At 33.6% G+C, this 15049-nt stretch overlaps 1 protein-coding gene across 1 annotated transcript in view; it reads left to right on the plus strand.

The window, feature by feature from the left end:
• The window catches only part of LOC149532428 (Early-responsive to dehydration stress protein (ERD4)), a 416579-nt gene that overhangs the window by 56418 nt on the left and 345112 nt on the right, over window positions 1-15049 (plus strand). The window contains exon 3 of the mRNA XM_089805383.1: window positions 1356-1419. Within this exon, the coding sequence (XP_089661509.1) occupies window positions 1356-1419 (64 nt within the window). The remainder of the gene's footprint in view (window positions 1-1355; window positions 1420-15049) is intronic.

Raw genomic sequence — 15049 nt, forward strand, 5'->3', positions numbered from 1 at the left:
CAAGGTACCACGGTATCATTATATTAAGATATGTCAATTATAACAAGAGACTTTGAGATCATCCCAAATTATAAAGGTAACCATTTGTTCTTAGCTTGATTATTTTATTATCTTATTAGGTTCGTTGACCTTAGCTCACGGTGATCACTTGTTAAACCCTTGCTTGCCTAGTCTAGTTTTCCCTTGACCAAGGTGGTTTAGGACCCATACCTATTAGCTCAATGGTAGGTGGTGTCCTCATGCCCAATTCCCTCTCTGACAATGCTTTCCACCTTCAGCGCGTTCCTGCAAAAGAAATTTACTATGGTAATAACATATTTAACAACATTCAATAAAATCAAAATTACTATAACAATTAATCATATTAGCTATCCATTTCCAACTCGTATAACATCATAAAAATTAATCACTATTCCAAGTTCCCCTGAAGTTATAACGAATAACCAACACTTCCATTTCACATGAAACCATAACGATTAACTAATTTAATCCAATCAACTCAACTTCGCATGAATCCTCAACGACTATAAAGAATATTTTTATAATTACACAAAAATAGTTATGTAACAATTATGCTCTAATACCACTATAATGTTCACTTGTATTCTCTCTTAGGGTTCTAACTAAATTCTTATAAATGAGATTGCAAGAGGTTACATTATCCTCCCTGTTGGGTTATATTCGCTTGAATATTTTATGTATGATTAGAATAACTGCCTTAGTCTAGCAATATTTATAAGGTAAAGGTACTTTATTAGTTAATCATGTAATTAAAACCTTCAGTTGGTTTCTTTTTGGTTTGGGAGCTTGAGTCTTGTGTTTGGTATCTTTCATGGGTAGGTCATGTTTAAATGTAAAGCCCTATCAAGTGAATTCACCAGGAAGCACAAGGAGATGTCACAATAATGAAAAACTTAATATCTACAAGAAAACCTTTAGAAATTTGGAAAATTGTAAGTATGTGGTGCTTAATCCATTCCTTGTATTTAAAAATACAATTGTAGCTATGCAATGTTCAATGCTTTTACTTAGAAATTTTAATTTTCCTTTTCACATCACTTATTGAGAAAGCCACTTTTTTCAATTCTTAGAAGAATTGTAGATATAGATAGTTCACTACTTGGACGAATCGTTCTTAATTTAATATACAGTCCTATTGGATACTTCAATATCTATGTAGATTCCATAGTTAAAAATTGATGGGCTGTACATTTTTCCTCTCTTGCTTGTCTTAATGGTGTAGATGATCTTTTGATCAAAAGTTTCTATTTGATATTTTTTTCAAGAAAATTTGCAATTTTTTAGATTTTGGTAGTGGCTTGATCTTAATCCATAAAGTCTCTTGCTTGTTGCAGGCTCTGGGTGCATTTTGCATGTTTATACATAATTTCTTTTTCTGGATTCTATCTACTATATAAGGTATATCTACCTAGATTAATTTGAGTCTTTGAAAATGCTATACCAGTTTTGGTATGGTTATCTTATTGGACCTGCATTCACATGAGAGCATGCAAAAAAAAAAGTTTAGCAAATAGATCATGAAGTATTGAGCTTGTAATATTCCTTACTAATTCAGATTCCAATTTTGCTGATTTTTTATCTTGGCATACACTTTGCATGCAAGGGATATGTTGTAGATTTCTTCTAATATGCTTAACTTCAATTGGTAACAATGGAAATGCTTGCAAAGATTTCAAAACATCTAATGTATTAGAATGAAAATGCAATTGACTGATTACAAACATGCAAAAGCTCTAAAATCCATTGCCGAAATTCCCTCAATAGAGTGATTGAATTACCTTGTGAAATTGATGCCCAAATGGATGTCAGCAATTAACAATCTTCATACTTCATACCAAGTTGGTCTTCATGAAATCTGAACACAATGGTACCAATGTGAAAGACTGGATATCTCTAACTCAAACAATCACAACCCTCTGGAGGATCTTTCACCACCTCAATTTTGGTCATCAATCAGAGTGATTGTTTCTAATGACCAGTGGAAAAACCAGAAGAAACCCTTGGTTCCACAAATCTTAATATCAAAACAATGTCAAGCACTAGATGATTAGAAGCTTAACTGACCCACTATTGTTTACTGTACCGGGTAAATGGTTTACTAATGCATACAGACAATAGACAAGAACATGTAACACAGCAGTACTTCTTTTATTATTCGCATATATGCCGAAGAGATTACATAGTGCTTCCAATGATTATTACCACGATGATCCAAAGTCCATTCCGGACGGTGCACATATACCTTTCCGAAGAACCTTCTCAAAGGGCCCGTCAGCTACATAACAATTACCAATTACATGCTAATCTACCTGTCGGCTGTTTTATAAGTTTACCGACAACAACTATTTATACCTTTTCTCCAAGAGGAGGTGGGTCCTTAAAGACACTTCTTGAAACATGAGGAGGCGGACCCTTCAAGAAGCTTCTAGAAACATGAGGAGGTGGATCCTTCTATAAAGCTTCAAGGAACATATTGTTTTTATTTTTGTTTCTTTATTAGATTAATATAAGGTCACCTTTTAATATTCATTTATTTGAAAACCTTACAAATAGTTAATTAATTTCTCGTTTGTTTCTTCACTTAGCTTCAGGAGCATAAAGGCTAAGACGTTAATTGAGATGGGTACAATGAAGAGGACATTATAGTACGCCCCTCTCAAAATTGGTTGTCCACAAGCAATCTCAACTTTGGATGATGTAGAATCCCCGTGTTCTCCCATGTAGAATCTTCAAACGACAAGTCCTTTCATTTAATCAAACATTCTCTAATAACTTGCCTCCTGTAATGTCACATATCAAATCTTATGGGGTTTGGAAATCAGTTCTTATATTTCAATAGAAAGGTTCTTCATTATATGTAATAAATATCCTTATCTTCTAACATTGTAGAATTTGATTAAATCCAATGTATTTTGATAAAGCCTACTTTGCAGATGTTATGAAGATCTATTGATTTTGTGCATTATAATTTGTCTACTTGCCTGATTGAAAGCCCCTTAAGTCATTGGATGAACACTTAGTTCTGACACTATAATCATCAAAATATTTTTTATTATTATACTGCCCCAGTTACTGTAATCTCCAGCATATTTATAAATTAATAAGAATCTTCCCTAACTTGATGAGAAGTATTTGTAATTTCTTCCTGAATGATTATTCCCGTTCTTGGTGATATTTTTCTAATACCTATGTGCATCCAGGAAATGACCAGTGCTATGCTCTTTACTAGGTGACTGTGTCTGTAATCTTCCAACCAATAAAGATTGATTATTCGTCCAAATAAAACAGATACACAAATATCGTTTCTCCAGATCTCAGTATTAGAGAAGTAGAAAAATAAATCTCATCCGCTTTCTTTAACAAGAGTCATGACTTTTATATGCTATTATGAACATGGTAAAAGATGTCACCTGCATTGGAGACCAAATGGAGCATTACTTCCCACAATGGACATATTTGCAATATTTGTTTGTTACAATGAATACCCGATAACTTCTGAGCATCAAACTTATATTAATATTCAAATGGCATTTAATTGAGTTGGTGATCGCTCCCTATTTTTGGCCAGATCATCATTTTCCTATTTGGTAAAATATATCTATCTCATCCATAGAGGGTTCATGACTATCTAACATGGTCTGTGCAAACTCTTGATTTATTTATATCCTTCAGAAAATATCTATGGTGTAATGATAATACATGGTACTTTCTTATGTAGATCACCGCCTTACATAGACCTTCACTGTGATTACATTATTGATACTGATTATTTATTTTTGTTTTCTTTGTCAATTAATGTCATTCATGACATGCTTAGGTTTCTACCCATTTATTTTAATAGTATTATTTATTTGTTTATGTTATATTATTATATAATTAACATATAATATTATAAAATATTTAAGATATTATAATATGAAAAATATTATATTTAATAATAGATTATACTATTTGAATATAATATAATATTATTATATTTATTATGCTCTTCCATCATATAATTAGTAATTAATTATATTATCATTTATTTTCTTATTTATTATTTCTTAAGTCCAATTTTAGAAAGGGGACGTTACAATCTGCCCTTCCCAAAATTGTTTGTCCTCAAGCAACTCAAACTTCATATGCATCATATCTTGTTATGTAATTCTGATATCTGATTGAACAACCCTGAATTTGTAATTTCAATTTCAGTTTAGAATTGTGATCTGTTTACAAATATAAATTTATCAAATCTAGATATTATAATATTCAATTAAAATACTAAGAACAATTAAAGATGAAACTTATCTCAATGTGTTGTAGCACTTTCCTCATCCTCGCTATGCATTGCTTTGTTCCATGATTAGTTCTAATGAGGAATCCTTATAATCTCTAGGAGAGACATTTTCACTTGACAAAAATGACCCTCAAAGGGAAAAACAACCCTCATCTAGACTTGGGAAAATTTAATGTTCGTTTTGGCAAAGGGAGATTCTTCTTCCATCGAGATTTTCTTGACTTTGGAGTTCAATAATATTTGAAGTATTGGATAGTTGAAAATCATCTTCATTGGGACAAAGGGGAAAATCCATATCCATTTGGGCAATGTATTCCCTTAAAATTTTCAAATATAGAGTCTATGGGAAAATCGCTTGCATTTGGACTCGTCACTTTGTTCCTTGTTCTTGATATCCAAAAGGGAAAATCGACCTCCATCTAGACAAATTGGTCTAACACTTTGTTTTTTCATTGCAAATATCTCTTGAAGAAGGGAAATTTTATTTCCATTAGAATTTGAACCATTTTTGGAGGGGAAATTTTATTTCCATCTGGATTTTATGCATTTTTTGGAGGGATTTCCATTTGGATTTTATGAATGTTTATAATGAAAAAAAAAAATTTATATGGATTTTTTGCATTTTAAGTATGGAAAATACATTTTAGAAGGATTTTAAAGCCTTTAGGTATAAACTATGCCTTTATAGAGTATTTCCGATTAATTGACTAGCCAAAATATAAATGCAGCTAGGAATTTTATTTGAACTTGTAACTTTCCTAGTGGAACCTTAATATCAACACTCTAATCTTTATTTGTAACCTGACAACTTGATCCCTTGACCACTCCTTAACCTTTTGAGCTTTGAATGGTCACCTCAATTGCTAAAATTGAACAAGTACAAGTGAAAAAGAGGGGGTCCCCATTTGCAATAGGTCCATAGTGTTAAAGTCTCAGAATAACTTTGATCTGGATTTGGATGAGTGGATGACAATGGATGTTGAGATGGAGGAAGTGGGATAGTAGGATATTGATTTGGATGAGTGGATGACAACATATCATGAGTTGTATTGATGGATATGTGGACAATGGACATGCTTTGATATGATATCCCCATTTTGAAATAAAATTTAATAATAAAAATCATTAAATAGTACGATTTTAATAATTAAATAATATTAAAATGGACAAATAAATAGATAATATAAATAAATAATGTTATTAATGTTAAAATAGAATATTAGGCAAGAGCCCACAATACAATGGTAAGTTGTGAGCCTCTCATCTAGGAGGTCTTGGGTTTGAGTCTACTCGAGCTTAACATATTATAATATTTAATTTCAACAAATAATAAATAATCAAGGCTTCAACCCATTACCTATAAAAAAATGTTAAAATAGAATATTTTAATAGAATAATATATTTACAAATCTAATGATAAATAATAATAACTAAATAGGCAAGAGCCTAGAACACAATGGTAAACTATGAGCCTCTTATTTGGGAGGTCTCGAGTTCGTGTCTACTCGAGCTTAAAAACATAATAATTAATAATTTCAACAACTAATAATAATTTATCTAAGTTTCGACACTACTAGTGTAAATAATTAATTATTATTACACTTTACTTAAGTTTACTTAGGTTAATACATTATTTTATTATTTATTAGTTAGACACCTAGGAGTATGCATACTCATATGAGTTGTCTTGTTGACAACATAGGAGTTAGCAACTCTAATTTAGCACATGGTGTCTACAACACAGGAGTTTGCATATTTATCTGATTTGTCATGTAGACAACACAGTTGTTCGCACTCTAATTAAGCACATGGTGTCTACAACATTATTTTACGTGACACACCTATGTAAGCTTATCCTCTCACCATTGCACTAATTTCTATGCTCAATGGAGGATAATCCACTCTTGGTGGACATGTGCTTACTTGTGAATCTTATCATTTTGCTGACTCCTAGTCATTCTAGAGGCCTTTATAATCAAACACTCCTAGTGTGTATGTACATCAATTCATTTTCATATTGTTATTCTGATCATATTTTATTGGTCCATTTTGTGCTAGTGCTTGAGCTTCTTGATCTTGGGTGATTTTGCCCTAAGACAAATTCTTACATGGTATCATAACTGAGGGACCTTCTCTTCACATAGCCATTGGAGACCATTCTTGCTTCACTTCTCAGAGGATCTCGATTTAGATCTAGAGTATCGTAGTCATTGGGAGCATCTAGAGCCAAAGCGGACCTCACCATTGCGTCCGAAGTGTCGATTTGGTGAATTTAGACTATAAATTTGCCTACCCTAGGCCATAGTTAAAATTGAGAAAATTTTTTTTTGCAAATCGGAACCCGAAGTCCCGATTTGCGAAATTTGGTATGATCATTTCATTTCTTTGAATTTAATTATCAGATCTGCATATTTTATTATTGCCTCTTTGCAATTTTTTCGGATTTGCATATTCTGTATTTTTGGATCTGCAATTTTTAATTTTTTTTTGAATTTTTTTTTGACCTATTAGGGCTGTAGAGAAGCATTTTTTTTGTAGGAACCAGGTGATCAAATGTTGGCTCCCGCAGCTGTGGAATATTCCTTTGCAATTTTGGCATATTCCATTTACAGTTCAACGGCATATTCCTCATAACCAGCTGCATATTCTTTCTGCACATAACTGACGAACAAATTTGGCGGCCAACCACAACTCAACATTTATGGCGAGCGGCTTTAAAGCCTACGGTGGCTTCTAAGTCATCTCAAAGTAGTGAGTGGTGTGTGTTTTAAACACCACCCACCCTGTGAATGCAGTGAATGTGGGATTGATCCCATTCGTTGCCGGTAGCGCTCCTTCCTGCCGGTGAAAAAAGTTGGCCACCGCCAAAGCTTCTTGGCACTGCCATGCCACGCGTCGGCTCTAGAGCTCCACATCGGCACTGCAGAGCCATGCAGGCGCCTCCATGCCATGTCGGATTCACATGGCCGCCACGTACGTAGACCCCGGCTTGCCAATGCGTCCTGCCCAGTAAGCAGTGACATCAACGAAACATCACCAAACTAAAATATTACCACTTTTCGTACATTCCACGTTAGCAACTATCGTCATCAATCGTACAGTGCGACCTGCTACATCATCAGGTGGGCCCTTTTTCACTGAGGTCATCCAAATCACGAGCCTAAATTTGACGGATGTTTGACCGTCATCAGTAGGCTAGATTACACTCATGCGATGACCATTTGAATGTCAAATTTAACATAGTGTTTTGCTGAGCAGACCCCTTACCATATGCATTTTTGATTTGATAGTCCAACTCCGGGAGGCCATATCTCAGCCATCCGGACTCCAAATCAGGTGCAATTTTGTTTTGATTTTGGCTAAAATTTCTTGAATTTTTTAGTGGTGCTATTATTTTTTAGTTTTGGTGCACGGATTTGTTAGAAATTTCAGTTTTTGGCGACTATACCTGTCCAATCTTGCATCTTGTAACTTCAAATGCTCCATACAGGCTCATCTGGACACATTTTTAGGTTCCGTTTTTTTTGGAAGTGCTTAATTTTTTGTCTACTTTCCAGATTTGCAATCAGATTATAGGCTTGTGTGGACAAAAATACCACTTTTAGAAATACGTCCTTTTTTGCATTGTATTGCTTTGATAAGACTTCAAAATTGTTGTACATCTGAGCTACATTGCTTAGTACCAAATTTGGATTCCAAAAGGAGAATGTAAACAACAAAATCAGAAGCCCACTTTTGTCCATTTTGACAAGTGGGCTATTGTAAACGCACTACATATAAAGTGCCAAAAACATCATTTTTGGGGGGGTTCTTTGATTGAGTGAATGGGGGGGGGGGGGGGTTCTTGTGTTTTATGTATCTCTCTTTCTCTCTTGTGCTCTTTTAATTTTTTGCATCATGGGTTCACCTAAATTTCCACTTTTAACTTCACACAGTTATACTACATGGAAAGATATTGTATGGAGTAGACTAATGGAAAAAGGTTTAAATCTATATTTTCATGGTGCAAGTGTAAAACCCACTGATGCAACAGAAACGGTATGCCGGATTGAGGTAATAGGCTATTGCATGGATGGGCTTATGTAGCTGATTTTTCCATCTCCTATCAATTATGTCCCAAATAGGGCCATAGTTTTCCTCAACTCCTACATATTTGGCCTTAATAGCCTCCTTGACCCTATCCATGCCCTCATAAATGTAGCCCATAGAGGGCTTCTCGCCATCAGCAACTCATAGGAGGGCTACAAGGGGCTCAGTGATCTACAAAACAATTAAACAACAAAACAATTTAGTGAATGATGAAACTTTGCAAAGTTGCACAATGAAAAGAAAACAAAAATATGTATGAGATAAATTAATTTATAAAATTTTAAGGCTTAAGTTTTTAAAATTTAAAATTAAAATTACCTCCACAATCTTCGAACATGGCTCCCAAAAACCTTCATCATCATAAATGCATTTTGTTGCATCTATCCTTGCAAGGCTGGTGGCAAAGGAGGAGGAACTCCATTCTAGATCAACAAACATGCACCTCAAATATAACCTTGCAGTTAGCAAGGATTTTATTGTGATAAAATTAGAGGCAATCTTGTGATACCAGGACGAGCCAACTCCTTTCCTTTCGTGTATTGCCTCATAGTGTTGAGGACCAAGGCATGATTATAGATGAACTTACAAAGATTTTTGGCCTTGGTAACACATGATTTCACTCATGCAAGTTTGCCAATATCCTCTAACATGAGGTCGATGCAATGGGCCGTACATGGAGTCCAAAAGATTTTTGGATGTCTCTTCATCAAAAGTTTTCCTGCAACAATTTTAAATTAGTTAGTAAACAATGAAAATTTTTTATGTATTAAAAAACTTTTAATTTTCAAAATTTAATGAAAAACTAAAACAAATTTTTTAGAAGTAGAACTTAGAAAATTAGAAGTTAAAATTTTACCTGCAACAACATAATTAGCTGCATTATCAGTCACCACTTGGACAACATTGTCTTCCCCCACCTCCCTTATGACCTCTTCAATAGTCTCACATAGGAATTTTGCATTTTTCACATGTGAGGAAGCATCTATAGACCTCAAAAACATGGTGGATCCTGAAAGTGAAAATTAAACAAAATAATTATCATTCAAGAATCAATAGTCAATAAAACAAAATTTTCGTTATTCAATAATACATTAAATTGTAGACTTCAAGTGACAAGAAGTAGAGGATGATGAATTACCTCCGCTAGAAACAAGAAAATTTAGGAGGGTCCTATTCCTCCTATCTGTCTATCCATCCGTCATAATATTACACCCCTTTTGGCTCCAAATTTTTTTATGGTCCTTCAACTCAAGTTTCATCTCCTCAACCATATCTAGTAAGAGGGGGCCACACAACTCATCTTCAGTGGGGGCTTTGAACCCCACATCACAAATAGAAACTGCATCAATCATCCCCTGCCAATAAGGAGTCCTGTTACATTTATAAAAATATTTTAATTAGCATATTTCAAAATTTCAACATCAAGTTAAAACTTAAAAGTATAAAATCGAATTTAAATTTTAAAATTTAAAATGTAAAACAATCAAATATAAATGAAGTTGAAGTACCTAGTTGCTATAAATGGAATGTTGCAGAAAAATCAAAACTTGCAAATTGCTCTTATTCCAGCTTCATGTACCTCCCTATTCTAGCCCAAGCTTTGAAGTGAGGGTTGTGCACCAGGAATGGTACGTGGTACAAAAAAATAGTCCAACCTAGATTTTTGATTTTCTGACTCTAGGACGAAAGGTAATGCCAGTAGGCCCAATACTACTAGAAGGGGCAGCAGCCATAGCAATAGCACCAGCAGTAGTGCAAGGCATAGATGTAAAAGAAGTACGACTAGCAGAAGCACTAGGACGATAGGGGGGAAGGGAAGAACCTTCTCCAACACAACCTACTGACTTGGAAACATTTCCAGGTGAGCGTGGAAGGGAACTAGAACCAATCTAAGCTAACTCTTCTAATTGTTTTTTTTTTAATTCCTTTTCTTGTTCATATTTTTTCAAGGCTACATAACAAAAACGTTGAGCCTCAATAGTTGCAAGTCTACAAGGCTCAGTATCATGACCACGTATGCCAACAATATGGTATTTCAATCTATTTATCCCCCTACTATTAATGGTTTTGCAAAATAGGCATTTTGTTTGAGTTCTAGTTCTACCCGGAAGGTCTATGGTGAACTTCCAACACTCATCTTTTTTATTGCCTTTAGAGAGCTTGGGTTTTTTTACCTCCAGGAGCCATTATGAGTAAGGAAAAATGTAAAGGTTGCTGCAATAAGACATTTTAGACCAAATATTATCATTTAAGCATTATATTTTATGAAGATCTAAAGTAAAAAAAACCCATAAACAAACAAAAAAAATTCATGCAAAAAACCCATAAACATAGAGAAAAAAATATCAAAATCTAAAAAATCAACTCTTACCTCTTTCAAATGCTTTGGGAAGTGTTGAGAAGAGCTCCTATACACTCCTTGATGATCCAAATGCAAGCTCCAATGTCACAAATGCAAGCTTTTCTTCTCTTCCTTTCAGCTGGTTGCAAAACAAGGAAACTCTATTTCTCTTCTACCTCTCTCTCTCTTTCTTCTTCTTACAATAGATTGTTATGGGAGCCCTTTTAGGTTATAAGTGTAATGTCCCCTCTTTAGTTCGACATGGCATTGATCATGGATTTGCCTATTCCAGACTCTCGTAGGCAAATGGTGTGGAAAGAGAGTCAATTTTGCGGATCAGATAGTCATATCTTACTCTTGAAGAAGTGTTAAGAGGTTATATTTTATCATTATGTGATATTGGGGCCCACATGTTATAATTTTAATTTGAGTTGCACTTTTTATTTTATAAAATTACTTTATTATAAAAAAGTGCATTATAATGAGAAATTATAAAGGATGTTTCTAGAAGTTCTAGCAACTTCTTAGAAAAGTGAATAAATAGAGGGCTGGGCCTCTCATTTGGACATGCTTGGATTGGACAACTCTTCTACTTCTTCATTGTGAAGACATTTGTGGACTTTGGATCTGCAAATTATTCGATCTTTGGGAACAAATCACTCCCTTGGATTGGCGACTTTGAGGGTGTGAAATATCACCTGAATTGTTGCATAATTGGAGTTGGTATTCAACCATCTCATTGGAGCTTATTGAGAATTCGTTGTTAGGGTTTGTTTTTGGTTGGAATAAGGATTTCAGATTTGCCCTATCATTGGAGAAGCGTTTGACAAGAGTTTGAAGACAGAATAAGTGCATTTTCAGAATTGGCAAAGCAGGGTTCGGAACCACATAATTGCTCATATCTCCTCAACCCCTTGGAGTTATTTTTTATGGTTTTACAGGGTTACTACCTAACCCTAGGCGCCCATTTTCCTTGCATTTGGGGGTCCCAAAACCCTAATATTATTTTATTTCAGCAGCCGTACAGGTACGGCCTGGTACGGCCTTGCTAGTTTGGGCAGCAGCAGCAAATTAGGGACAGTTTGGGGGTGCGGTTGGAGGTCTTCATCAACGATCTGCAGCAAAACGTGGTGTTCTTCCATAGTTCTTCAAACCAGGTTCTTGCATTCTGAAATATATGTCAATTTTTGGGTAAATTTGCTGTCATACAGTCATTGTAATAATCAGTCCAGAATTGGTAATAAAATAATTTCAGAATTTATTGCATTATAATTGAAATATAGTTCAATGGCTTTATATATATTGTAATTCTATGATTATATTCTGAAAGTATCAAATATGAAATTACCATATTCTGAATATTGTTACTGTTACACGCCAAGTGTTTGACAAAATTCCTAAGTTCAGTTTGAGGGTTTCTGTGGCCTTTATAGAGAGGGTCATTACAATAAGAGTGATGAAGAGCAAAAAGAAACATTAAATTTTTTTGCAAAAAATAATATTTTAACTAGCCGAATTTGTGCCTGCCACAGTGGAGTCAAGGTGAGCCGAGTTAGGCGAGTCACCACATGACTCGCCGCTCGCGAGTCATGGGTCATTATCACTCGGGAGGGTGGTCATAAGTCGCAGACTCGTGTGACTCACCGCGAGTCACGTTACTCTGATTTTAACAGAATAGAATAATATATTTACAAATCCAATAATAAATGATAATAACTAAATAGGCAAGAGCCTACAACAACAATAAACTACGAGCCTCTTATTTGGGAGGTCTCGAGTTCGTGTCTACTCCAGCTTAAAAATGTTATAATTAATAATTTCAGCAAATAATAATAATTAATCTAGGCTTCAACCCACTACCTATCAAAAATAAAATAAAATAATAATAAGTAATATATATCTATATAATATATTGAATAATAAGAATATATCAAATATCATTATTTATTATAGAAATATATAGCTTGGTTTATATATATTATATATATGTATACTATATAGATAATCTGAAATATATATAATAAACCATATATATATATCTTATATAGAGTAGCGCCATTGGGGCAGGGTGCAAGTCTATCTAGTCAATAGGTGTGGGGAATTGAATAGTATGTTAAAGAATGTGAAGTGGTTGCATAAATTTTGCAAATTATTTATTGTAATAAATTTCTTTTTGTGAATTGATCATGAAGGAGAGAGGCAAAGGAGAAACAAAGATTAGAAAAGAGATGGACACAAAATGATTTGTATCTATATATTTCATAAGCTACAAAGTTTGAATCAAATAATATAGACATAGAGCTTCTGTCATGCTTACAGTAAACTGAAACAGAGTTTCCTATATTCATCAGTTGTTTGAAAACGGACTGCCAAATTGAGTGTATAGAAAAATGAAATTCTATCTATATATTTCTAAAGCTACAAAGTTTGATTTAAATAACACTGACAGATTCCATTATTAGAATTAGAATACTTATTTAAAAAAATAGAATTATAATATACATAATAATTAGAATTGAAATCTTTATTAACAAAAACTTTATAATACACAGAATTATAAATAATATTATTTAAAAATTATTTCCATTTCAAAAAATATAATGTACAAAATGAATCAAAATTTGTAAATTTTTTGTTTTAAAATAATTATTACTTACAAATTTCAATTATTTGATAATTACTATATTTGTTAAAACATTAATTAGTCAATTATATCCTATATCTTTTCAGCCCTAGAATTTAATAATTGCTGAAGAAAACAGAGTAATCAGAATGGCAGTAATTCATGAAATTTAGGAAAAACTATGATGTATTTTATAATTTAAAAAAAAAAAATATAAACCGTTTCATTATCTCTATATAATTTTAAACATTTTTCAGTGGAATTTTTAACTTGATCTTTTGGGGTTCTTTAATGTATTAATTTCCATGCTTTTTACAAGAATATACTAACACACTAACTAACTACTAAACTGGTAAAGCAGCAAAAGGAAATACAGATATAAACTGTTGATTGAAAAAAAACTTAACATTTACAGAGCCATCTTTCTCCCGATGCAACTCGCATTTCTAGGGGTCTTAAATTCCTCACGTTTTTGTAAAGATTATAATGCTTCTTTTTATTGTCTATTGTTGTAGCTAGATTTGGGACCTTGTGCTAGACAGATCTCTGAAATGTCGGTGACACAGCTCAGATGCAGTGTAAAAGGGCTTAAACAAATCCACATTTTCCAATAAATTAAGGGTCCGTTTGGTTTCTGGAAGATGACAGGAATTGGCTTTTTCAAAATCCAGATCTGAAATTTTTTGCTTTTGTTTCAAAATTGGCAAAATGGAATTAGCATACCGGACTTCCAATTTTGGCTCACAACCAGGTTTTCCAACTTCATACTAGCAAGTAGGAATTGAAAATCAAAACCTGGTTATGTTTTTTAAGGAGTGTAAAAACAATAGATTGGACTACTTTTTGAAATTTGTCTTCAACTCCAAGCTTACACATAAAAATTTGTCTTCACACGCATCTTCCGAGTGAAACAAATGGTTCAAGTAAAATCTCAAAAATCGGAATGAAGATTTGCAAAACCTTGATTTGGCTAAACCAAGGTTTGTAGAAATCCCGGTTTTTCAAATTCCACGAACCAAACGGACCCTAAAATAGAACAAAGTTTATGTCAAACCCATAATTAATGAGTTGGCCTTTAAATGTGACAGAGAAAGGAAGGAGACGAGTATTTATTGGCCGTGATAGTTTCTGATGACAATAATCCGATGGCCAGCACGGAAAATACCAATTTTCTGATAGTGTGAGACCAATCCGACAGGCTGTTGCCCCAATGAAAAAGCCTAATTGGCTAATAAAATCATAACATAGGAATTGAAAATATATATTATATATAGAACATTGAATAAGAGAAATAAACTGCGTTAAAATCGTGACCAAAAAGACGTGATGTTAAATGCTGGAGTGTCATGATTTTTTGAACATCCTTCCCTTTCCTCCCCATGTGAGTATAAAGGTAGCATAAAACAAAAAGAAGAGGGATATATAAAACAACAATAACCTATCAGAGTTTAGAATAGGATACAGTCAACAAAGAAGCATCTTTTGAAGAGTCAAAACCATAAACAGAAACAGACAAAGACACAGCCAGCCTGTCTCTAACGGAGAATAAAAATAGGATTGGAATGACAGTGAGAAAGAGGAGATATAGGATCCTAGTCAGCATTCTGTTGGCAGGGTCTCAGGCAAGGAAACAGAAATAAATTGAATACAGTCAGCACATTAAAAGAGAAAAGAACATATTAAATTTGAGCAATCC

The sequence above is a fragment of the Cupressus sempervirens genome, chromosome 10 (genome assembly GCF_028749045.1).
Source record: "Cupressus sempervirens isolate cs-2001-9-10 chromosome 10, ASM2874904v1, whole genome shotgun sequence".
Lineage (NCBI taxonomy): Eukaryota > Viridiplantae > Streptophyta > Pinopsida > Cupressales > Cupressaceae > Cupressus > Cupressus sempervirens.